Raw genomic sequence first — 26,568 nt, forward strand, 5'->3', positions numbered from 1 at the left:
TGGTTTCCAGATAAGATTTATGTTGGCACAACATACTTTATCAACCAGCAGTTCACAGGCTTTCGTATTGGTGAACCCTTTCATACTCAGCTCTCTGACTGTGCCCCCTCTCATCAATTAAAAATGTATGTTTAATCCTATTATAAATATTGGGATGTGAAGGCTGACAGCTTATAGTTCCCCATGTAATTACAAGGGTCATAACCCCCAGTTGTAGAACCCCTGCCATAAACTGAAGCAAAAGCCACAAAATAGGGAAATGAAATTTAACTAGACTTGAAAATTAAAGAGGCTCAGATTACATATACTACTTCAGCAAGAGATTAGTCAGCATTTTATTTCAAATATCTGCATGACTTCAATATATAGTGTCAAAAATAGCTTATTTTACTGGATTCAATGCTGTTGAAATACAAGTGCAAGGAGGTCTATCAGTTTGCCCTTGTGCCTCATATCCAACTAACCAGCTTCCCCTCACCCCTTAAATTGTTACTCTCTTCTTTACCAGGTACAGACAACTCTTGTGGTAGATCACTGATGGTAGGTCAGCATGATTACATGAAATTAGAATGCTGTTTTTACAAGTACGCTACAAAGTGCTCATCAATTCTGCATCCTCACCTTTTGGGCTATGTAACTCCACTAGCCTGTTTACAGCCTACTTTTTAATAGCTGCTTTCTAGTGTCCATCTTTGCTGTCTCAATTGTTCACTTCAGCAATAACTATTTTGCCCTTGTCCATAAAACTCCTTGGTATAAAATATCCACTACCCTGATTTTGTCTCCTTTTCTGAAGGGACAACTGAATGATGGAGTAAGTTGTGCCCACAGATAAATTCAACTTTGTAGGTTATGGACGTGCCTAAACTGAATTAACTGCTTAATCCTGCTACAGTTGCTGTGTCCCTCTGGTGTTTATTACATTTGTCATCTGTCTGCTCTCAAACTAGAATGTAAGCTCTTTGGGGAAGGGCTGTTTGTTTCATAACCTTGTGGAAATTATGAGTGTTCTATGCAAAGAAAGTCTTCACCTAGCATAATAGAAAAGCACAGTTTATTATATTCATTAAAATACATATATATTGAATGCTCATACAATAAGCTGCTTTTGTGAACAAAATGGAGCCTTATGCAATTGTAGTCAAAGCCATTGTATGGAAGTTCCAGTCTTTTTAAATAAATATATTATTGATCTTCACAAAGTGATCACTGTTACCAATAAACTACTGAACTAGCAGCAGTCTTCAGTGGGTACTTTATGAGCAGCCGTTAAAAAGAACCATCTTTTAAGCGGGGGAAAAGGCTGTAACTAGTTTTACAGTGTGAAGGTTTTGTGGTTGGTTTAGCTTGTTTTCCATCTCCATGTTGTTACCAGTAACCATGGAGAGGCTGAACACTCTTCCTTTGACTTTTTCATCTGGAATGAGTGCTATTGTTCTCTGCAACACCTGGTCCCTCAATTCAGCAGTCAGACTTCACCACTTGAATAACTTGTAAACTGCCTTGCCTGCCTTCTCGCTCATCCTCTGCCTGTTTGCTTCTTTCTTGCATGAAATAAGCATGACTTCTAAAGGACCAGTCTCATCAAATCCACTAGATTGTAGGCACTACAACTAACTCTTCAAAAAAGAGAAACCAAGTAACAATGAACTTAGGAACGTAATAATCAGTGGTTAGTTTGTTTTGTAATGAGTTTGCAATTAAATCTTTTTTCATAATATTCTATTGAATTATACTAAGGACAAGACAGTGCTCAGATAGTTTCACAGGCTATGTCTACACTAGAAAGTTGTGTCAACAAAACCCATGGAGCATCCAGATTCTCAAGGCGTTCTGTTGACAGTAAATCAATAGTATGCAGCATTTTTTTCATCTCCTACTCCCCTTTAGGCATAACGCCTCTGACGACAGAAAGCCGGTCTGGACGTTCTGGGGGGCCCTCTGTCAACAGACAGGGCTTCGGGGACACTGGGCAACCCTGTCTACTGTGCTTCCAGTTGGCTGTTTTGTCGAGAGAGCGGCTGGGCTGTCTGGCTGCTCTCTTTCAACAGCACGGATTGCTTTTGTGGTCCACTTGGCAGTTTGGCCGTGATCTGTCAACAGAAGTTTTGTTGGAAGATATCTTCTGACAAGAACTTCTCTTGACAAATCGCTGTAACCTAGACACAGCCAAAGCTTCAGTGTAAACAGGCTCCCAGCCCAGTTAGCTACTCCCATTGTGGAAGTGGTTTACCTAGATTGGTGGGAAAGCTCTTTCCCACACTGTCACATTAAAGCACTGCTGCAGCTATGATTTATTTGCTTAGGCCTTGTCTATGCTTGAGTCAATACAGTCTTCCCCCGCCTTACGAGGCTAATTCATTCCTGAAAAACCCTTCTTAGGGTGAATTCTCGTAAGTCAAAAATGTAATTACCATTAATTTCAATGGGAAAAAAATTTATGTGTTCCTGAGCCCCAAAATATACACCCATTTATGCTAAAACACCACCAAATCCCATTAAATTCGGTGCAAGGGGGCGGGCAGGGCAGGGCAGAGGGAGGCAGCCTGGCCTGAGCGCAGCTTAGGTTAAGCAGAGAGTGGGCGCTGCCAGGGGCTGGCCGTGCAGGGAGCTAGGCAGGCACAGGAGGCCCCTGCCTGGTGAGGGGCGATGCCTCGCTTGTGTGGGGCTGTGTGGCGGAGAGGCCTCGCCGACGGCAGCCGGGGCAGCAGCGGGGGGTGAGCCAGGCGCTAAATGGGAGGGAGTGCTGCAGACGACGAGTGGCGCCCAAAGCAGAGCTGCGCAGGGCGGGCAGCGGTGGCCCCCAGCCGCCCAGGGGGTGAGCAGCAGCAGCGGGGCTGGGATGGGCTGCGCACCCAGCGTCCACAACTTGCAGAGCAGCGTGATCTACTGCCAGGACTCAAATGAGTCTACCTCCCTGCACCAGACTGCTGCCCTCTCGCAGGGCGCCGCTGCCCGCCTGCATGGCCTCTTCATCAAAACCAATGTGGCCGACTCCATCCCCTCAGTGCTTGCCTACCAGAGCTGCCAGCCTCCAAATCGGTCCTCATAAATGGGAAGAAATGCCTCACAAGCTGAAGTAGGGGTATTATATGAAACTCCTTGTAAAGTCGAATTCTCATAACTCGAATGGGCTGATCTCGGGGTATGACTGTATAGACTGGTGTGCATTCTTTTTAGTATAATTATTGGCCAGCTAGTTTCTCTGTGCTTCTCTTAACCAACTGAGCTGCAAAGTGCTTGCAGTGTAAAGCATGGAGAAGCCTAGTGCAAACAAGTTAGGTGTACTTGTTGCTGCTCATTGTCACACATAAAAATCTTTGGTGAGGTCACCAGCAAGCTCTTGCTCCAGATAGCTACCAACCTTCCCATCCTTTCCAAAGCCTTCTATATAAATGAAACACTTTTTCCTAGCCTTTTTGCTGTTCACAGTTTTGCAGTGCCTATGAATCTTTCCATGACTTAACTGCTACAAAGGTTTACACAGATGGAGAACTTTAAATGTGTCCTACTAATGTCAGTAACTTCAAGTACATGAGTAGTGTCAAATACATGAATAATCTTTGCAGACTATACTTTAGTTGCAACTCAGCTGTTTAAAGCAAATAAATGTAGTGATTTGATTTTTTTTAAGCAGATCAGTACACGAGGCTCTAATTACTGTAAACGTAAGTGCAGCAAAATTAGTGCCATAGACTGACGTCATTATAAATGGCATAGCTTGCCCTATTTTTCTTTGAAACTTAAGTAATCTTGACCTTTCCTTTGTAAGTATAGCACCTTTACATGTTTGGTATAGCGCTTGTCTGTGTTACTGGGTAGTGGTGCTGTGTGTGTGTGTGTGTGTGTGTGTTTAACCATGTCCCAATTTGTGTGTTTAGGATATCAGTCACATCACTACATTCTGTATCTGATACTTAATACTTAAAATGTGATGTTTTGGTGTTAAGTTCTTATCTCACCATTACATATTTTTATAAAAAAATGAAAGGGAGCCATTGTGAATAAGGATGTAAATGCCTTTGCACATTTCATGGAACAGATAAATCCACATCCTAAGCTAAAGCTACTATGTTCTCACTGTAAGCAATTTAACTGTTCACAGCATGATTGCAGTCATAAGGCAAGTAATATATACAGTTTATTTTACCTAGGATATTTGAGAAACTCTCACAAAATCTCATGTTTTAACCACAATTTTTAAACAAATTCAATGTGCTTACTTATTTTTCTTAGTTTTAAATTAATATTTTGTAATTTTCTTTGGAGAAAAGTCAAGGTATCCAGACTGACAAAAGACAAAATTGTACACACGTATTTGAAAACACACATCATATGAAGTGCCTGATTCACCACTGTATTCCTTGCTTTTTATACACAAAAGTCAATGGTGTTATACTAACATTAAGACAAGCATAACACAGTGTTGGAAGAGGTACAAATACTTTCAATATGTACTTAGAGGAAAAAACAGTAAGTATAAAATTAATGAGCAATCCAGTTTGCTTGAGACTACAACTATAAACATGTTTATATATAAATATGTGGGGGCAGGGAGAGAGAGGAAAAGTCTGAGTAGCCACCAGGACCTCTTCAGAAAACTGAGGAAAGCAGCACTGATTTTAACAAGTACAAAAAGTATAATTTACATCCATAGAAAGGTGGAAAAATACATAAATACATAAAATCAAAGAATTTGAGGCAAAATTTTATGAATGTCTTCTGCTTTTTAAAAACTACACCAGTGCTAATAGACTAAGTAAAAATCTAAGGCCACTTTACCTTCCAAGAGTCGCATGCCTAGGGAGAAAATACATATTTTCTCTCTATCCACAACCAATTTCAGCTTTGAACTTTTTTTTCGCATTGATCCTATAAAATAGGGTTCCTAGTTCCAACTATGACAAAACTAATATACCCTCTATCTGCTCCCTACAATCATTTCCCATGCACTTCTATAAACTCGGAATTTATTTGAAAATACCCTGCACAAACTCATTTAAAGGTAATAAATTCACTACGAGTAGAAATTATACTTCCAGTAATGGCCTGGCATCCTCCAGTAGCTCTAGTTACATCTCAGCAGCAAAATCGGACTAGCCGGTAGCTTCTAATTGTTGACAATTTACTATATTTACAGATAAAACCATTCAAATAATTAGATTCAGGCCACCTGCACAAATCTCAAAATATTATACTTTAGTTAGATCTTTTTTTAACACATCCAGATGCATTTATGCCACTATACATACCACATTCTGTCAGTAGAATGAGTCCTAAACAATGTAGTGATCTTACTTTTGTTTCTGTTCTTTTTGGTTATCTTGTTTCTGTTTTGATGTGACCAGTCTCTTAGGTATGATCAAAATGCTGCCATTATTATTGCAATGAAGGACATACTGGCTTGGATTAACAGGTCTACCCTGGTCATCCCTTAACCTACTGAAAATTACATGATAAAGGTCATCAAGTTTTTGCTTCATCAGGCTAATTGATTTATTGCACTGAGATTTCTGCTTCTTAAGGATTTCTTTTTGGGCCTGAAGATTGCACACATCATCTTCCAAGTTCAGGATCACATCTAGCTTACGTTTGCGACAGTTCTGAGCCGCAACCTTGTTTTTTCCTCTTCGCCTTATGTCACGCATAAGCGACATTTGATTATCTGTCAGATAGAACTTTGATAGCATGTTGTTGAACTCATCCACAGGCATGCTCACAATTTCAGCTACAGAAAATGGAATTCTCAGGGCCTTCACACAGCATTCATCATGGCCAAGGTTTTTGTTTGTGCTGTTGAGGCACCTGCCCTTTACTCTTTTTGATTTCCCAGATGATGGAGGACCAGTCTCAGAAGCGGATGCTAATTCATTTGGCAGCTGATTGTAAGTGTGGTTATGAAAAAACTGTTGAAGTGTGGTTTCCCCACAATAGGCTGAACTGCTTTGATAGCTCATATGGCAGTGTTTTCTATGTTCTGGGTAATGACCCCCTATAGCCCCTAAGTCATCATGAAAAGTATATTCTGTATCGCTACTGTATCCAACAGCACCCTCATTGCAGGTTGAAACAAATGATGAATCAGAACTGTTTGAAGAGACTGAGCTGTGGCTTGAATTTAAAGAAAATCCAGAATCTGAGTTAGGTGCTTCAAAGAGCTGAGAGACTTCCATAGGATCAAAACCTTCTTCCAGTGCTAAGGCCATTAAATTTATCTCATCAAGTATGTTCTCATCAAGGTCTGAAAGAAGATCCTGGTTTGTGAGGTTCCTAATGTCAACAGATGGAAATAACCCCAAATTAGTCCCATTCAGCAATGATTCAGGATTTGTGATGCTAGAATTTAACTGCAGGAAGGACTGTTGTCTCTGTACATTCCTTGTTTCTGGATTTACCCTAGTGCTATGGTTTGATCTCAGTAACATTGCTTCATGGAGGTTGACATCATGGCTAATAGCATGGGTCAAATTTACATTGTAGTGAGAGGAGGATGAATTTTCCTAAAAAGAAATGAAAAAAAAAAACCCACAGAATCATACAAATTTTTGAATTAAATACTTCTAAATTCCTTATCTATACATGCACTTTTTTTTTGTTTTGGTACTATCTACAACATCCTAAGCTTTTCTATTATTTGGTATGGAAGAACTAGTTCCTATTTGCACACAGACCCTATTTAGTCTATGACTGTAGCTTTTTCAGTAGACTTCACCCTTCAGTCCAGAATTGCACTCTAAAATTAAGCTTACATTTAAAAAACATGATTTTAGCCCCCTTCATTATGAAACTAAACATTAAAAACATGAGCAGAGTCCAGTCAATATAGTGTTGTCTTCTCAAAGCTGCCAACAACTTGAAACAAGCTGTGTGAGAGCCACATTCAAGATACTGGCTTGACAGATTATCTTGTTTAGTTTTAAAATTTCAACATTAGCTACTTTACTGATCATTCTTGATCATTTTTCAGTCAACTGGCTTCTCTTTCATTCTCAGGGTACATCTTCACTCAGGTGGTCGGCACCCAACATATGAGATTTTAATAGTTTACAGACTTATATCACCTGTTACATTCTGAAGCTGTGCTTATCCCAATATTTTGCATTTTGTAAGGGCCTCTTTTTGCTTTCAGTTATGTAACTGCAAACAGTGGGCTTTACAAACACATAACAGAGCAAAATTAGACCTACTGACTGGTCTGGTTACAGAACCATGTCCAGAGCAAAAAGCTGGATTTGGAACAGAAAAGTATTGTGACTAAACTAACAAGCACAGAGCAGGTCATTTCTATCCGAGCAGGAAAACATTTGGTTATGGAATTCTGTCTAATAGTTATTTACAGGGATGGCACGAAGATGTTTAAAGTCAGATGACTTATCTGGGTTCTTCATCTGGATAGAGCCAACAATGTTATCCACCTTACCAACTTTGTAGTGTATGGCAAGATGTCTACACACTTAAATCCTACAAATGGGCATATCAGACTGCAGCTCATTAAGCAAATAATGCCCTTGCACAAATCAGATGTGTGCATATTTTTAGAAGAACAATATCTATATTTAAAGTTCTCTACTAAACTTACCCATAGCTCAGGTGACAGAAGAAAGTCTTGCCATATTTCTTCTACTGAGTTACTACATATTAGCCCTGCTGTAGGCTGGGAAGCAGAACTAGTGTTTTCAATTATGCCCTTAAAAGACACATGGAAATTTTTCAAGACTTGTTGTTTTCTAAAACAATCTGTTAGCAATTAGAAGGTCCCCAGTTGCTAACCCCATTGACTGTGACAATACCATCAACATTCAGTAATATACTGGAAAAAGCATGAGTATTCTGTTTTACACAGAAAAACTGTCTTTTAAATATAACCTGGTGAACTGGGAAGAACTGAAATATTTAGACAGTTTTCAAATAATAAATTATGTACTTTTACAGATTCAGACAGCAGGTAAGTAATGATGATGCTAAAAGGTAACAACAAGGCTAGCTTTTTACAACAGTTTTCAGATAAATTACGGAACTGATATGATGGCATGGTCTCTGCTTATTCTTTAATTAAATGGTCTATCCCAATTATCCAATGATGCCGATTAGAATCCATTGCTAATACATCTGTGAGTTTTCACATTTACCTGCAGTGCATTTTCTGTCTGTGATGATGGCAGCTGCACATAGTCCTCCAAGAAGGAAGAGGAATCTATGGAATTTCTGTTGCTCTGGAGTGGAGGAAACAAAACCACTTAGAAAAGCCTCAGCGGTGTAACCATGTTAGTCTATAACTTCAAAATCAACCAGCAGTCCTGCAGCATCACATTTATTAGGTCCTGAGCTTTGGAAACAAACCAGAGACAAAGGGGTGAGAGAAAAGGGGGCGTCTCTGCTAAAAGCCGCGAGAATTTTGAGAAAGGGTCCGCCTTATGAAAAACTAAGCAAATCTCAGCTCTCTATCAGATCCCCACCTGCCTGGAGATGCCACATGAGCAGTCAGTGGCAATGTTCCCTGCAAGATGAGCTCTTGGGCAACTGCCGTGGAGAAATTCAGGTGCCACCCAGCTGATCGGCAGGGCACCCACAGCTGCCCACAGCCAGCAGCATGTGGTTCTATTGGTGATGCACACAGCGGCACATACCTCTGTGCACATAAGAAAATTTATTCTGCACATGGATGAAAAAATTAAGATGGATCATTGGTCAGTGGCACCTCCAGGCAGAAGCTTTAGGTGGAACACTGTATCCCATTAAAATTTAAGGTGTTCCTCAATCCCCTGGTGGGGCTGGCAGAAGTACAAAGGAGCTCAACTTGCTGCTGCTCTGGAACAGAGCAATACAGTCTAGTGCTCTGGACCTGTTACCCCCGAATGGAGCCTCCATCTGGAAGAGGAAATGCCTGGAGGGGCAGAATGATTCTAGAGGTTGAACCTCTCTAGTCCTGCACTGTTGGGACTGGATTGGGGCTGAATGAGAGAATTTGCCAGGCCATCAGAGGTCAATATTGTCTAGCAGCGTTACCAACACTTCTACTGCTTACTGGACTTTTAGAAGACATTTAGGGGTAAATTAGAGCTAAATAACAGCACAGAACACAGAGCCAGGACTGGTGGGTGGAACAAACTTTATCGGACTGCAGGAAACTTGGACACACCCGATAAGTGGTTGTCTGCTTAACTGAAATCATGCTGGATTACGGACGAGAGAGTGCCGGAGGAGAGAGTTTCAATCTGTACAACTGAAAGCATCATACCTGCCCCACCTGTGCTTGCCTCCTGGCTGAAGCTGCATCCAGTACCCTGAAAATCTAGAGAAACGTTTGAAACCTCTCAGTCTAGTGACGCCTGAAAACAGACTAGAAAGTCACAGGCCGGGCTGCTGGCAAGAGGACTGGAAGTTCACTTCTCAGCTCTCATGTGGAAAAGGCACAATCCCTTTACTACAAATTGCAAGGAGACATAGGCCAAAAATGCCTAACTGATTTGAAGTTAGAATGCATTAACCAACCCCGCCCCTTGTGTAATTGCCTCTTGCAATCTGCAGCAACATTTGGATAGTGGCAACCAAGTATTTCAAAATTTAGTCCCCTAGGGACCAATCCTACATTAAACATGAATCCTGTGGGCCTAAAGATCCACCTATGTATAGCTAAACCACACTAAAGTGAAATCTGCACACTTTAGCATCCTTGTCTCAAATATGTGTGCGTTTAACTTTGAAACAGTGGAGAGAGAATATCTGTTGTCTTCAGAAGTAGAAAAAGTAGAATAATATAAAAACTAATTTTAAGGTAACTAATTTTGCAAGTATTAGAATGTTTCAAAGTGAAACCGGATTTGTAAGGGGAGTCTGACTTTTTCGAAAGAGAACGGGGGTGTCATATTTACCAAGTATCATCCAGACATTGCCTCTTTACTAGTTCTCCTAATAGAATTTACACAATGAATAGCAGTAGGACATCTTCAATTACCCATTTACCCTGGGTTTGTATGTTGCGTGGATTTTTGTTGCTATTGTTTTTGGTATCGTTATGCTTACCTCAGTGCTAGAATCTTCATTTTCTCGCTCTTCCCTACCAGTTTTATCCTCTTTTTCATTTTCTTCATCATTCACCTGCTTTATTATCTCTTCCCCATCTTGTGATTCTGATTGTTCACTTCCTTGATGCAGAGAGCAGGAATCCAAAGCTTCCAGACCAGGTTTCAAGTCTACCTCCTAAAGTGTCAGAAACAAAGTATATGAATGCCAAATGTAGCCTTGACTTATATACCTCTGCTTAGTTCAGCCATATTGTATAATTTCCAGTGAAACATATGTCTGATCAATTCATATATGAATGGATCATACAGCAATCTCGTAACACAACAAGCAGAGAACAGGACTGAAACAGGACAGAAGCATGCATGTGTAACACTTATGTATGCTATATATTTCCAGTTTTATATGGACACTGAACCCCCTTACAGTATACCTAGACATTCTTCTGCTTTACTCAGCAGCAGGGGGTAGCTAAAATGCATAGAGCTGCAAACAAAGAACTACAGAACTAGAAAAGTGAATCTACCGTAATGTTTTAATATAGACAAACATGCTATGCAGGGACACACACAATTCACATGCAGTTGTGCTCATGGTGATATAGCACAAGGGGGTTGCAACTTCTATTACAAACTATTTCGTGTGTGTGAGAGAGAGAACAATTTTGTAATTGTCTCTATATTACTTAAAATTACAGTGCATAGTTGATACATTTTGACCATTTTCCATGTGCATGTCTTGTTGTGGAATGACATCACAAAGATACTGAAAGAAAAAAACTTTTAAATATTCCAAAATCAGAATAATGTCATTTCTGGTGTTTGAGAAGCATGATTGGCAAAAGCCTACATACTGGAACTCTCAAACGAGAATTAAAAAGACAATGTCTACAATGGAGAACTCCATGCTCTAGAATGGCATGTTCTGCAACAGCAGAAAGGCTAGTTTCCAACTGAATACCAAGTGTTACCTTCTCTCTTCTGTAGTACCCAGAGGTACTGAGACTTCATCTGGGATGAGCGAAGTGTCTGCTCTACAGCATCAGCTGATAGCCAGCTGGCCTTTAGCTCATGTGGTAGAATGCAGGGCTTTAGACCCTACACTTACAGGTTCTATCCCTGATACTGGCAACCTGGGTCTGTGGGCGTTACACTTCTAAAACTGTCTGCTCGAGCACCATGAATTTAAGGCTTTGTTGATCCCCAGACAAGTGTATAAATTACCCACGTTGTACCAATTTTTCTCCTATATAAAGCTTTTTATGAACTTCGAAAACTGGTTTTAAGTACAAGTGGATACAAAATATAGACTCCACCCATCTGAAATGTCAATAAAGCAAAAAAAAACCAAACACACACACACACAACATAGGAAGACAAAGTATTTTAAAACACACTAGGGCTGTGTCTACACTTGCAAGTACATTGGGAAAATCCAGCCCTCTTTTGAAAGAGTGGGTGGAGCATTTACACACACAATGTGCTCTTTTGATCCAAAATCAAAAGAACTGGGCACTGTTTTTGAAAGCATTCCTCCAATCCTGTAATAGGAAGAGCCCTCCCTTTTGAAAGTTTTGGGTTTTTTTGAAAGGAAACGTGTAGATGCTCCATAGGCCTCTCTTTTGAAAGAGCGGTCCTCCATGGCGTCAGCCAGCTGGTGTGAGGAGATGCCCTGGCCAGCGGCAGTGGGGCTCTATGGTAGCTGTGTCTGACTGCATTTAAAGCTGTATGGACCCAGAAACCCTGTGGTAGGAAGCTGAGTGTGTGCTAGAAACAGCCATAGCACAAGCTCCCACAGCACGCCTTCAGAGCAGCTGTAGAGCTGCAACATTTACTGATGGCCAGCAGCCAGCCACCTCAGGATCCCCACGGCCTCCCCTCAGAGCCCTCAAAGTGCTCCCAGGGCTCACGTGACTACAGGCAGCCCCCCATGGACGAAGCCCAAGCTGAGAGACCTGCTCTGGCTCTGGAAACAGGATGAAGTCCTAAAGGAGGTGGGGGTGAAGAGGCAGAATGCAGCTGCATTCACCCACCTGGCCAAAGGACTGTCTGCCCAAGGCCACCCTGCCTGCACCCCAGACCAGGTACACAGCAAGGCAGAGGAGCTGCAGCAGGGATACGCCTGGGCCCATGTCTCCACCAGCCGCTGAGGGGCAGGTCCTGTGACCTGCCCCTACCTACTACAGCAAGCTCCACAGCTTCCTGGGGCCCAGGAACAGCTTCCCTGCACCGTTTGTCCTTGACACAGAAGCAGATGAGCTGCACCCCAGGGATGAGGAGCCCAGACCCACTGAACAGCCTATGCAGCTGGAGCCAGAGGCTGCCCTGAGGTCCTAAGCAAGGAAGGGGACCTGGTGAGAGAGCTCCAATCTCAGTCATCAAGCCGGGTGAGGGGCAGCTGGGCATTGCCGGACCACGGCAAGGGGCTCACAGGTAAGTAGCTGGGAGGGAACACACCCCGGCCCATGGGGTGGGGGCACCAGAGCCACCAGTGGGCCACCCACATGCCCAGCAGACCCAGCCACAGACAGCACAGGTGGTCGTGGCTCCCAGCATGCCGCAACGGCCACCAGTGACATCCAGCACCCGCTCCTCTGGACAACGCCATGAGCTGCATGCATGGGGTGTGGGGGGATGGGGATGGACCACATCCAGGGACTGCCCACATGGTGGGGACTCCTGCAGTGTGATACCCCATGGCCACCTCCTGCTGGACAGGGGCTGGTACCCACAGGAGGCGCATGACCCTTGTGCCATAACATGGGACTGACCGTGTCCTCCTCTCTATCCCTGTAGCCACACCACAGGAGGTCTGGGAGAGACCCAAACTATCCATGGTCCTGGACAGCCCAGCAGAGGAGGGTGACCACTCACAACCTCCAGCCCCACCACGAGGGGCCCAGAGCAGGAGGGCAAGACAGCGGGATGGCGGGACAATGTCAGCCATCGCCAGACAGAGCTGGTGAAGTGGCACCTCTACATGGATGAGGTGTCTCCTTGGGTCCACCAGCGCCTGGTGCACCACGGAGTCGTAGACCTTCTGATTTACGTAGTTGCAGAGCTGTGTTCTGGGGAGTGGATAGGGATGTGCGTCCTGTCCAAGGCACTAAAGCAATTTGGAAAGCTGAGTGCTGCGAATCCCACGACTGCTGCATGCAAGTCCCCCATACAGACCACCCTGTGCAGCAGCACGACGTTGATGGCATGCATGACCTGCACAGGAGGGAGGGCGTGTGCTCTCATGAGTGTGTGACGAGGCGTGCCTGGACCCTTCCCTGCACCTCTCTCTGGGCCCCCAGCCACCAACAGTCCCCTGGCCCAAGGGCCCCTCTCCCTTCCCTGTGGTGGGTGTGTGCATCAAGCATGCCTTACCTCCATGGTGACAGCCCTGATGGTGGCCTTGCTGACCCGGAGTTGGTGCCCCCTGACCGGTAACTGCCCAGGGTGGCCAGCTTCCAGGCAGCAATGGCCACCTGTTTTTCAAGAGGGAGGGTGGGCCGTATGCGGGTGTCCTGGTGTTTCAGGGTGGGGACAAGCCAGTGGCAGAGCTCTTTGAAGGTTTGCCTGCTTATGTGGAAGTTTTGCACTCACCTGGCATAATCCCAGTCCCCCATCACCAACTGCTCCCACCAGTCCATGCTGCTGGGGTGGCTCCGGGGGCAGTGGGGTGATTGGGGGGCACCAGTGGGATCCAGGCTTGAGGGGCTCCAGAGCCACAGTGGGGGGGTTAACCCCCAGGAGGAAGTGGAAGGTGTCCATGAGCACCGTGGCCAGCTGGCTGAGCACAGCATCAAGTATGGCCAGCTCAACAAGGAGAAGCTGCTGCTGGACGTCCATGGGGACTGGCTTCCATGCACCTTTGGGCTCTGTGGGGCTTGTGACAGCTCTGCAGGCCTCAGCGTGCGCACGGCAAGGGTGTTTGGGAGGGACCCTTTAGGGGAGCGGCTGGCTGCGGAGGCCAGAAGGGCTTGTCCGCCATGCGGCCCTGTCCGCTGTGTTTCTTGGCCCATTCTTTCGAAAGGGCACCTGTAGCTGGGTGGACACTCTCTCTCGAAAGAGCGGGCCAGTATATCGAAGGGGCTGATCGCAAGTTTGATCCTCTTTTTCTGTGTAGACACGCACTTTCGAAAGGTGATCCTTTGAAGGGTGCCTTTCGAAAGCACGCTGTAGTGCAGACGTACCCTAAAGATTCTTGGGAAGCAAAATTAACTTAGGAGTCTAAATTTTTCATATCACTTTTGCAAGTTATAAGGGAACCCTTAATTTTAAAAATAGCCTTTTCCAATAGTAAACAACCATCAACTCTATTAATTCCTCTGTCTTTCTCCATAAATATATAATACAGAATTCCCAGTTATTGATAAAAAGATTCATATATAACTGCAGCTGAGAAAGTACTCAGATACATGGAACTGATCAGAGAATTTGCTTGTTATGAACAAAGATCAGGAAGCAACTGTTCTTCCAAACACTTGCAAATATATTCTTTCCCTCCATAATGGAACACCAGTGGAAAGTAGTGTTGGACACAAAATTTTTAGTCTGTAATAATTGAAGTCTTCTTCCTGCACATGCTTTAGGCTACATCTTCACTTCCAGGAAGACTGATGCTGCCACAGTCAATCTTCTAGAGTTCAATGTAGCATGCCTGGTAGGAACATGTTAAATCAAACTCCTTGGGCACCCCTTTTGGTGCTGGTACTCCTGCCCCTTGCGAGTTGTAAATGGAAAAGGTGCGATCTCATCCCACTTCTGTGGGCAGGAAAATGGGCTGCAGCAGTTTCATGAACAGTAAGGGACGAATCTGCAGTGTAGGTAATGCAAAGCTTCCAAAATGGCATTAGCCTACAGTGGGGCACAGGCAACAGCTGTTAGCCGGCTATAAGCCTATTGTGGCAGCCTGACGGTGGAACAGCTGTTAACAGCTCTCTTCTGATGCTTTAGAATGGTTAGTTCCTTTATGAGGGCAAAACCAGTGCTCAGATACTTCTACACTCTACAGAAGTCAGTGGTTTCCATGCCTTTACTTTCTCTTCCAATTCAAAGGTAGCCTTCAGATCCCTTCCGACCACTTCAGCAGGACAGGACCCACTTAGGTTTTAGCATTAACATCCAGGAAGACCAATGGACTGTTGAAGATCACAGTGTTCAAAGCCACTGTTTCAGACTGTCCACAGACTCAGGAATGCAACATGGCAGAAGGCAACCTTCCACTCCTGTTGGGAATGGTTTCTACACAACCATAGAGACCTAGAGCCACATCTTATTTCCTCTGTGTGAACTAGTGTACAGCCAGATGCTAAATACTACATGAAGATCTAGTCACCCCAAGTCAAAACAGATGTATTGGAATTGACAAAGGTTCAGAAAAGAACAACAACAATTATTAGAGGTGTTGGACAGCTTCTGTATAAGGAGAGGTTAGTACGATTGGGACTTTTCAGGTTGGAAAAGAAACAACTCAGGAGGATATGATGGATATTTTGGATATAATCATGAGATTAATAGGCAGCAGGTTTCAAAACAAACAAAAGGAAGTATAATTTATTTGCATAATGCACAATCTGTGGAACCCTTTGCCAGCGGATGTTATGAAAGCCAAGACTATTAAATAAATTAGATGAATTTATGGAGGATAGGTCAGCCAATGGCTATCAGTCAGGACGGACAGTGATGCAAAACCACAAGCTGGGCTTCCTAGTCTGTTTGCCAGAAGCTGGGAATGGGCAATACAGGATGGATCACTTGATGAATGCCTGACTTCTTCATTCCCTCTGAAGCACCAGGCATGGTGTGCTGTCACAAGACAGGATATTGGACAAGAGCAATGGTTCTCAACCCACCCATCCCCCCCCCTTTTTTTTTTAAAATAAAAGTATCCCTTTAAAAAAACTAAGTATCCCCAGACGTCTCTCACAAACCCTTAAGTGTATGCTTACCACTGGTTGAGAAACATGGTCCTAAAATAATCTGAGATCTTAAAACAAGTGCCATTCAACCTTTCCCGATCACTGTACCCTTTTCAGGACTCCTATTTGTTTTGCATACCACCAAGTTACACCTCACTTAAAAACTACTTATTTACAAAAACATGCAAAAATATCACAGAAGACAACTACTGAAAACTTGTTGACTTTCTACCACCTTATTCTCAAATAAATGAATTGGAATAGAAATACTGTACTGACATTTCAGCGTAAGGCATGTGAAGCAACAGAATGCTGTCTGAATAAACTTTTAGATTGTACTGACTTTACTGGTGTTTTTACGTAGCCTGTTGTAAAACTAGGCAAGCATCTAGAGTTGATGCACCCCCTGAAGACCTCAGGGTACCCCAATGGTACATGTACCCCTGGTTGAGAAACACTGGACTAGATCAGTGGTTTCTCTATTTATGACTGTGGGCTGCATATGCAGCTGTGTGTGTTATACTGGTCGCAGCCAAACAACATATATACTATATGTATGGCTCTGAGGTTGTCACATGGACCACAGCTATGCTGATTGCTCCATACAGGGCCTACAGGCTGCAAACCATTGGGCTAGATGGACCACTGGTCTGGCCCCGTATATCTGTTCTTATGTAAAGATTTTTTAAAAACATCTCGTCAGACCTGTAGGTTCTGAAAATACTGCATCATGCCGAGCAGGCCAAGTGTTTGAATTAGGGCACTAAGCACAATGCTGAGAGCCAGAGAATCCCACATTCTGGTCTCACCTCCAACACTTGTTGATTTTAAATGCATTGGACAACAGAACTTAGGAGCAAATCTGATTAGTGGATTATGGATGAGCCTTGCATCTAGGACACCTGGGACTCTGAATCCTGGTTGTGGCATTTGCTTGGTGTGAGACCGACGACAAATCACTTAATTTCTCATCTTTCATTCACCAATCTTAAACATTAGAGTAACAATATGGACTCAATTGATAACTGATGTTTAAGGACTGCAAAGTATTAAGGGAGAGGGGGAAAGAGTCCTCTTCTCTAGTATCAGCAGACAGTACAATCCAGCATTCACTGTCTTTCCACCCACCATTGCGTCACAGCATGCATTTCACAGTGTCAGACGTTCCAAACTTGACCCTCGATTATTTGCGGACATTGTTTTCAGTGCTGGTTACCCTCTTTCCATTATATTTCCTTTTAAACCTTGACTAAAAATACTCACTCCATTGTTGTTGTTAATCTGTGTGTTGCTTAGCTGTGTGTTTTCCCCATTTCCTTTGTAAAACTATAGAATCATAGAACACTAGAACTGAAAGGACCTCGAGAGGTCATCAAATCCAGTCCCCTGTCCTCATGGCAGGGCCAAGCACCGTCCATATCATCCCTATTAGATATCTAACCTGTTCTTAAAGTATCTCCAGTGATAAAGCTTCTACAACCAGCCTAGGCAATTTATTCCAGTGCTTAATCACCCTGACAGTTAGAAAACTTTTCCTAATGTCCAGCCTAAACCTCCTTTGCTGCAATTTAAGCCCATTGCTTCTTGTCCTAACCTCAGAGGCCAAGGAGAATAATTTTTCTCCATCCTCATTGCAACATCCCTTGAAAGTTGCTATCATGTCCCCTTCTCAGCCTTCTCTTTTCTAAACTAAACAAACCCAGTTCTTTTAATCATCTCTCATAGGTCATATTTTCTAGACCTTTAATCATTTTAGTTGCTCTTCACGGAATCCTCTCCAATTTCTCCACATCTTTCCTGAAATGTGGTGCCCAGAACAGGATACAGTACTCCAGTCGAGGCCTAATCAGCACAGAGTGGAGTGAAAGAATTACTGTTAATGCAACCCAGAATCATGTTTCCTTTTTTTGCAAGTGTCACATTATTGACTCATATTCAGCTTGTGGTTCACTATGATGCCTAGATCCCCTTTTGCAGTACTACTTTCTAGAAATGTTTTCTTGCTTCCCTTTATGTCTTGAGCTAGACCATGGGTGTCTGACCTTTTGGCTTGCCTGGGCCGCATTGAGTGAAGAGGAATTGTCTTGGGCCGCATATAAAATATATAATATAGTTAATGTATATAAATCACATAATAATGTTAAAAGTTTACGATCTTGTGGGGCTGCATTACTAGCTGTCCAGGGCTGTGGGTTGGACATGCCTGAGCTAGACAAAGCTCATTTTGTGCTTTCGCCTTTCTAATTTTACCCCTACATTCCAGTGTATATGTTTGAATTTTGACCTACTTTCCACTTTTTATACAATTCCCTTCTGAGTTTTAGATCATTCAGGATCTCTTGGTCAAACCAAGTTGGTCTCATCCCATATGTCCTATCTTTCCTATGCAAAAGGATAGCTTGTTCTTGTGTTCCTAGTAATGTCCCTTTGAAAAATTGCCAGCTGTCTTCAACTGTTTTTCCTCTTAGTTTTGCTTTCTATGGGACCTTCCCTATCAGCTCTCCGTTTACTAAAGTCTGCTTTCCTGAATCCATTGTTTTTATTTTCCTGTTCTCCCTTCTACCACTCCTTAGAACTGTGCACTCTATCATTTCACGAACACTTTCACCCAAGCTGCCTGCCACTTTCAAATTCTCAAGGAGTTCCTCCCTATTTATTAAAATCAAATCTAGAACAGCTTCCCCACCAAGTAACTTTCTCCAGCTTCTGAAATAAATTCTCTCCAACATATTCCAAGAACTTGTTGAATTATCTGTGCCCTGCTGCGTTCTTTTCCCAAAAGATGCCTGGGTAGTTCAAGTAGGTAGCATCCACTTTTGTCGTTGATACAGTTAATCTCTCAAACTACAGATTGGTATTTAATTACTGCTGTTGATATTTGTCTGTATACTAGACTGCTACCTGTATAATCAGTTCTACAGATTGTTTGGCATCTGCTTAATCTGGAGTAAAGGGAAACATCGAGTCATCGTTCTACATTCATAATGAAACAAAACATCCTTTATTTCCTTCGACAGACATTTAAAGTCCGCTGAAATGGACATTATCCTTTGAAATACAAATCACAGGTTTAAAAAGTTTGGAAGATAAAACAATAGCACACGGTATGTCAGGATTATCATACCCAGGCTGCTTTGGATTACATATTCGATATACTTACATGTCTAAGCATTTTAATAAGATTTATAAAATTTGTCAATTTATTTAGGTTAACTGAATACACTATTACACCTGTGGCTTCAAATGCTGTGTCTGTCTAATATCGACTATTATTACCAATATCTCAATTCTGAAAATTTATTCTGGGCTGCAAATAGGCATATGCTGTTAAAAATATCCTTGTTGGCTTCAAAACAGTATGAGAATCTATTGGCTCAAACAGACAGTGTGCAGAAGGTGGGGGCAGAATTTACACAGCACTGGGTCTATAATATCAACCATCATATTTACCTGAACACACACTGTTGAGTCAACATATGCAAAATATCACATTTATGCATATATAATATACCACAGCTCTATGTCTTTTGTATCTAATTCTGTCCATCACTACTTGCATTCTAAATAGTCTTGGTGGTGTAGCCAGGGTAGTCTGCCGTACTGTCACAAAAAAAAAAGCAGTCCTTTAGCACCTGATTAATAAATAAATGTGTTCGTCTTTAAGGTGCTATAGGACTGCTTGCTGTTTGCCTTCTGGTTATCATTATGCACCACATGGCATTTGCTCCATACCATACCATACCATACCATAACTCAGTGTATTTTGTGTCTAATTCTGCTTGATTAGACACAAAATACATAGAGCTTTGGCATTTGTATTAACTTATCAAATGTAGAAACTACACAAATTCAGATACCATATAGCTCATAACGGGAAAAAAATCACCGAACATCAGCTTTAAAACATTAAAAAAATAATCTTTTAAAGCATTTCTAAAAAATATGTAATAGACCTTTAGGGCTTCAGCCACAACTTCTGGCTTTGCACTGGCTGTGCACACGACCTATGAGGAGAAGCTGAGGGATTTGGGCTTGTTTAGTTTACAGAAGAGAAGACTGAGGGGTGATTTAATGGCAGCTTTCAACTTCCTGAAGGGGAGCTCTAAAGAAGATGGTAAGAAACAGTTCTCAGTGGTGTCAGATGGCAGAACAAGGAGCAGCGGTCTGAAGTTAAACAGGGAGAGGTGTAGGTTGGATATTAGGAAAAACTACTTCACCAGAAGGGTGGCGAAGCACTGGAATGTGTTACCTAGAGAGGTGGTGGATTCTCCATCCCTAGAGTTTTTAAGTCCCGGATGGACAAGGTGCTGGCTGGGATGATTTAGTTGGGGTTGATCGTGCCTGAAGCAGGGGGCTGGACGAGATGATCTCCAGAGGTCCCTTCCAGGCCTATGGTTCTGTAGCCCTCTACACCATGGATTAATTTCTGACTGAAGGAAGAGCTATTCAGAGAAAAGACGGAGCGATTTGTAAAAGAGGTTATGTTCTGTGTCTATGCTGTGCCAAGCCCAGTGGTGAACAGTCAATCACAATTAACTGGTCAATCTTGGGGAGACTCCCAGTCAATTGTGACCCACAGGCTTCCTACATGCCCCAGCACCACACCCCGGCCCACTCCTGCAGGTGTAGAGGGATTTGGTGGGCAGGAACAGCACTGAGATTCCTGCCTGCAAGTACCACCCCCCGCCAAGCCCCTGCCTCTCCAATTGACTGGGGACAGAGAACTGTGGCAAAGGGGAGCTGAGGGGGAGCCATATGCTCCCTGATCCCAGCCCCCAGGGCCATGGGGGTATGCTGGCCCCTTCTGAGAGTGGCATGGACCTGGGGGCAGGCAGGAAGTCAGGCACCCGGCCTATTCCAGCCTCATTGTACTGCCAATCAGGAGCCACCTGCAGTGAATGCCAAGCAGCAGAAGGCCACATGCCAGCCTCCACCCCCACTCACAGCCAGCATCCCATGCTCCCTCCTGCCCCACAAGCCCCAGTCCTGATTTCCCTCCCAGAGCCATCACTCTCTGCTGCATCTCAACACTCTGCCCCAGACCAGAGCCCCCTACTGTACCCAAACTCCCTTCGTCACCGCCAGCCGTCTCCTAATCCCCATCCCCACCTCAGTCCCGAGTCCCCTCCCACACTGCAAACCCCTTGGCCCCAGCCCAACCCCCAACCCTCTGCCCCAGCTTCGTAAAAATGAGTGAAGATATGTGAGGGGGGGGCGGGGGTGAAGTGAGAGATGTGGGGCTTCAGGTAACAGGCAGGGTGAAGCTTGAGTTGCCCTCAAATCCAGAAATTGATTTGGGCATAAAAAGGCAGGAGACATCGGTCTGGTGCAAGAGGTGTGATGGCGCAGGTAACCAGCTGCCAAAGTAATACAACTACTAAATAAGAAACTTTCCAAACTGTACAAACACAGAAGCTTGTTTGTTTACTTACTGTTCTCTTCTAACCAACTGATGCCTCCCTTCAAACCTTATTTCTTCCTAACTTCTCTTCATACACTATCTATCTACAACAGAAATCTACAACAGACACTTTTGCTAGGACAGCAGTATCAGCGATGGGTTGCTTTTGACATTTCTAAATTAACAAAAGCCCTCCTGGAGTTGCAGGTATTTCAGCAGAAGAGTGCTTTTACAGTTATTTTTTTTTTGCTCACCAAACTACTTTAAGCTACATGAGCTTATACATGCACCTTTTTTCTTTTTTTGCTAGTATACACTGTGTCTACACTTCTAGTGTAGACCTAGCCTTATTCTTAGTCACTCCGTTCTGCCTCCTTTGCCTCTATTCTAAGGCATAATATGGCCTCTGAAAGTTAACTGTCTCCTTTCTTCCTACCTACTGCTCCATATCCCTCCTCTCACCACCCCTACACTCCCCTGGCAAATCTTCTCCCATTTCCTCAGTTTCCCTCATGCATCTGTTTCATCTATCTGCAGTTTGACTTCCAACTTTCTGACTCATCTGAGGCCATTCTCACTAGACTCTGCCAGGTTCGAGGGCCTCTTCTCTACCCTCTTTCTGCTCAAGGTTTCTGCTATCTTTGATTGTCAGTTACTTTCTCCTCCTTGGGCTTTTGTAATTCTGTGCTTGACGTGACTTTCCTACTTTCTTCCCCTTGGGGGCATCTCCATCTTTGGTTCACTCTGTGATGCTGGGCCCCCATATCTGTTATGGGGATATGTTTTTGAATATGAATATGCACAACTGGAATGTGCTTTATGCAAAACAGGGCAGAAAACATATCATTCAAGAGCCTGTAATTCCCTGAATGTGCATATTCTATTTTTGTGTGTGTGTATCATTCTTGTATGTGAAATGAAACACAAAGGCTGCACTGATCTCAATTTGGTGTGTGACAATCTAATGCAGAAACACCTCTACAGCCATGCTTGTTCTTAAAGACTGACATGAGTGTTCATAATACTGCTACACCTTCCGTCAGAGCGTTAAAACCAAGACAAACTGTACTGTAAATTACTGCATGTTCAGACAGGAAAAATCAGCAACTGCGCTTGCATTTACATTTTTACACCCATTCGTCTCTCAGGCTTATGAATATCAAATTCCCCCAAACTGGTATTTTCTGATCCGCAGCACGTGCTTTGCTGGCAGTCCCACCCTCTGAGCTGGATGAACACAGTAAATTCAGTTGTTTTTCCAGTTAGTAGTTACTGACATCTCTCAGCTTGGTTTGGAAAAACCTCACTAAGCTGCACAATATCAGAACAACAAAACTTCCCTAGACTCCAAGCTCCAGTCCTGATCTCTGGTGGGGGAGAGCGTGCATGCTGGGCACTATAAAGCAGTGTTTCTTAAACTTTTTAATCCTGCAGAACACCAAACAATAATACTTTTATGCAGAACACCTATGAAAATTTTCTTCAGAAAAATGGTTGTCAGACTAAAAAAAAACCAAACAAACAAAAAACCCAACCAACCAACCAACCACAAACAAAACCCAAAACAAACAGGAAAACCAAAATGAAGTAATTTAATAAGGTATCATAACAATGAAGAAGTAACATTGTATCTGGTTTTTAATAACAGAAAAGATATACCACCAGTGTATCATACCAAAAAAGTGTCAGATGTTCGCAGCACACCTGTGAATTGTTCAGTGTGCCACGGAACGTAGTTTAATAAATACTGGTATAAAGTGAGCTGGCAAAAGCCCTGCGCTACTTTTCACGAAAGTAGGAAGAAAGAGCTAAAAAGTGCCTTGTAACCCTGTTCATTAGTGGAGCCACATTTTTACAATCAAAGTGGGCCTTTTTAGCAGTGTGGCAATCATCTTTTTTAAAAGGCTGAAACTTCCCTTCTGTCTTTCATCCTTTGCACAAGTTCTGGTCTTAAAAAGATTCCAGGAATTTCCCTAGAGGATGATCCAAAAACATATCAACAAAAGAGAAAATGGCTGTACATTCTACAGGTTGAACATCTCTAGTCTGGCTCCCTCAGGACCTGACTGGCGCCAAACAGGAGAATTTGCTGAACCATAGGAGCTCAATACTTTCTAGCAGCGTTACCAACACTTCCACTGCTTACTGGGCTCTTAGTGTTCTATGCTATTATTTAGCTCTAATTTGCCCCTAAATGTTTTCGGAAAGCCAGGACTGGTGGCTGTGAACAAACTTAATGAGGTCCATGGGAAACCTGGCTACACTCATGAAAAGTGGACAGCCGGCTAACTAAAGTCATGCTGGACCATGGATGTTGCAAGACTAGAGTGTGCCAGACTTGAGAGGTTCAACCTGTATTTTCAATATATGAGAATTTCCACAAATCAATCTGTTTGGTAAGAACCATGTTAGAATAAAAATAAAGGGTCTTTAATCCCATGAAAGAATTTCAAACTACAGTATATTTTATATCTATTAACATATAGGAAGCTAGATAATTTGGTGGTGAAGACATTGGATTTTTTATTCTACGAACCCATTTATGTTTCAACTCAAGAGCACTATGATTTGGGATTCAGTCTCTCGAGCACTCTATACGTTAGTGAAGTAGAGCTTTGGAAAGGTTTAAAGCTAAATTAGCACAGAAAATTAATCATCCCTCATGCTGACACAGTGTATGATCCCTTTAGGTTAGGGTGGAGAAACTAGTTCTGCAAGTACCTACAGAAATAATACTGATACGGAACAGAATCATAACCAAGCTAATCCTTGTGCAAAAACCTCACATTAAGGAAAAAAATGAGAGATTTTACACTGTAAGTATACTTCATAATTAGACAGCATCAGCTGGGGTTGATTACTGAATTCAAGTAACTGAAAAATAGCTCTTGGAGATTTAAATCCTGTATTCAAATGTATGGTAATCCAAGTATTACTTTACTTTAAGATTTCAAAATATGTCAAAAATGTTCTTACCACTCAGTAATTATTCACCTATGTATCCACAATGCTTGCCACCATGGTATCAGCAGCAGGCTTACAAACTACTTAAAAATCAAAGCACTGATTCTCCAAAAGTTACCCAAGTAACTATGCTCCTGAGCGTAGTCCCAATAAACTGAATGTCTGTACTCCCTTGCATGAAGTTCTATGCATGCATAACTGTTTTGCAGGATCAGAACTGCATATTACATAGCTTGCTGTAGTTAGTAAAGGGGTATGGACACTCTAACTTAAACTGATCATCTTTACCAGGCACAACTATATGTTTTGACTTAGTTTATGCCAAGCATCAAATATGGTAATAAACCACAGCTGGAAGTGTTTCCAAGAGCACTGGTGAAATTGGAGATCCACTCTGGCAGAATAAAATGGCCAAGATTTATGATGACAGTATTATAATAAAATTGATAACACCAGCTATTGGAGGGTGATATACCCATGGTCCACTAAAACAGTACTATGAAGTACACTACCAGTTTGGAGACACTGTGGATAAATTACACTTTAAAGCGTCTACGTATACACGTTAAAAAAAACTACTTAAGATTAAAGCCCTAATCTAGCAAAACAGATTTCAAGAGAAATTAAAGTGAGTGAAGTTAAGCACATGGTTAAATCTCTGTGCAATGGGATCTCATCGATAGTTGCGGGCTCCCACTAAAAACTGAAGTCTGCTTGCTAACCCTGTTGTTCACCTGCTTTTATGAGATGTGTATAATCTCTCCAGAACCAAAATCACTTATTTATTTGGCCTCCACTACTTATAATCAGTTGGAACAGTTATGTTGCTAGAGCAAATAAAGTACATAATGGAACCTCCTTATTTGTGTACACATTTTTGAGCACACAAGCAAGATTAAATCATTTGGAATTGGAGAGTTTGTTCTGCTTTATATAGACAGCAGAAAAGACACTGTGTCCTTGCTTCTTGGATGAGCTCAAACATTTAAAAAAAAGCCATCTCCTTTCCCTTCCCCCTTTTGTTACAGGATACAGAGTATATTCAGATTAAATCTCCAAGGAGTAGGGGCAGAATCTGCCTCCTTCCCAGCTGAGGCATCATAAAAAAACCGAAGCACTTTTAGATCCTAGTTCCTGGAAGTTCAGAGCCGTTGTGTCAGAGGCTCACCATTTAGGATTTGCCCCATTACAGAACAGGGCAAGTGGAGGCATTCAGCTAGCTCCAAGCCTAAATTCTTTCAGGTCAGCAGTGATCCTGCTCCCAAACTTTGCGGGAGGCCAGCTGGTCCCAGCATTCGAGGCCCCTCCCCAATATTTCTGCAACATGACCTAAGGCCCAATTACTTCCCAAGCAGAAAGGGGCTGGGGAAGTGCGAGGAGCAGCTCCCCATGGATGCACCCTGGACTCGAGGCTGGATGGAGAGGTGCTGTACATAGTGTGAGCCCCCCACCTCATCCTCGTCTGTGCTTGGGGAGCCCCCTTTGCATGCGGGACTCCTGTTCTTCCTCTCTGATCTACAGGCGCCCCACCTCCTCGGCTCTGCGGGTCCCCAAGCTACCCGCCCCTCCAGGCAGGGAGCGATACTCTGGTGTCTTCCAGCCCCTGCCGCTTACCTCTAGGCTAAGGCAATCACTTCCCCGGGCCGTGGGCTCAGCTCCGTGGGCCGCTGCAGCTCTTCCATCCCCTTCCTCCAGGGCGCTGCTCTCGCTGGGGCCGCCAGCGCCCCTGACGGGCGAGGAGGGGCGCGCCCCATTCCCCTCGCCGGCTCCCGCGGTGTGCACCAGCCAGGCGTCCACGCGGGTGCGGGGGATATAAGGGGTCCCCAGCGCCCGCACCTCCCGGAGCAGCAGCAGCCGCTCTAGGCACTTAGAGTACGGAGCGCTGGTCCCCGACTGCAGCCGCCCCGCGTGGGGAGTCCCCACGGCCCGGCGCACGTACAGATCCGGGTGCAGGCGTAGCCCCGCCAGGCTGAGCAGGATGGTGACCTGCAGCAGCAGCCCCTCCTCAGAGTACCAGCGCCCGGCCAGGGGCTTCATCTCTGCCAGGGAGCCCCTCCTCCTGCTTCCCCCAGCGGCTTGCCGGCTGCCGCCCAGGGGAGGCCGGGGCTGCACGTGTGTGCGTGCCCACGCCGGGAGGGGAAAGAGAAACTAGACAAAGGAGCCCAGCAGTCGCGCACAGGGACCAGCCCCGTCCATTCCCGCCAGCCGCCGCGATCGGCCCTTCCCTAGGGCAGTGAGTGGGAGGGTGCGGGCCGGGGGCACCCCCGCACTC

At 43.8% G+C, this 26,568-nt stretch overlaps 1 protein-coding gene across 1 annotated transcript; it reads right to left on the reverse strand.

Annotated features, from left to right (window-relative positions):
- Nucleotides 1-4,135: 4,135 nt before the first annotated feature.
- Nucleotides 4,136-26,333, reverse strand: NFE2L3 (NFE2 like bZIP transcription factor 3). The gene is made up of 5 exons (XM_074986161.1): nt 25,911-26,333; nt 10,024-10,200; nt 8,130-8,213; nt 7,529-7,687; nt 4,136-6,497 (listed from the first exon to the last, which is right to left on the reverse strand). Exons 1-5 carry the CDS (start codon nt 26,331-26,333, stop codon nt 5,295-5,297), a joined length of 2,046 nt encoding a protein of 681 aa, XP_074842262.1. The 3' UTR covers nt 4,136-5,294.
- Between the last annotated feature and the right edge of the window lie 235 nt (nt 26,334-26,568).

This window comes from Carettochelys insculpta, chromosome 2 (genome assembly GCF_033958435.1).
Source record: "Carettochelys insculpta isolate YL-2023 chromosome 2, ASM3395843v1, whole genome shotgun sequence".
Classification (NCBI taxonomy): domain Eukaryota; kingdom Metazoa; phylum Chordata; order Testudines; family Carettochelyidae; genus Carettochelys; species Carettochelys insculpta.

Coding starts and splice junctions, on each gene's coding strand:
- NFE2L3 (XM_074986161.1), bottom strand. CDS start 26,333: ATGAAGCCCCTGGCCGGGCGCTGGTACTCTGAGGAGGGGCTGCTGCTG. Junction 10,201..25,910: donor GTGATTGCCTTAGCCTAGAG/GTAAGCGGCAGG, acceptor CTGACACTTTAG/GAGGTAGACTTGAAACCTGG. Junction 7,688..8,129: donor AGACAGAAAATGCACTGCAG/GTAAATGTGAAA, acceptor GTGTCTTTTAAG/GGCATAATTGAAAACACTAG.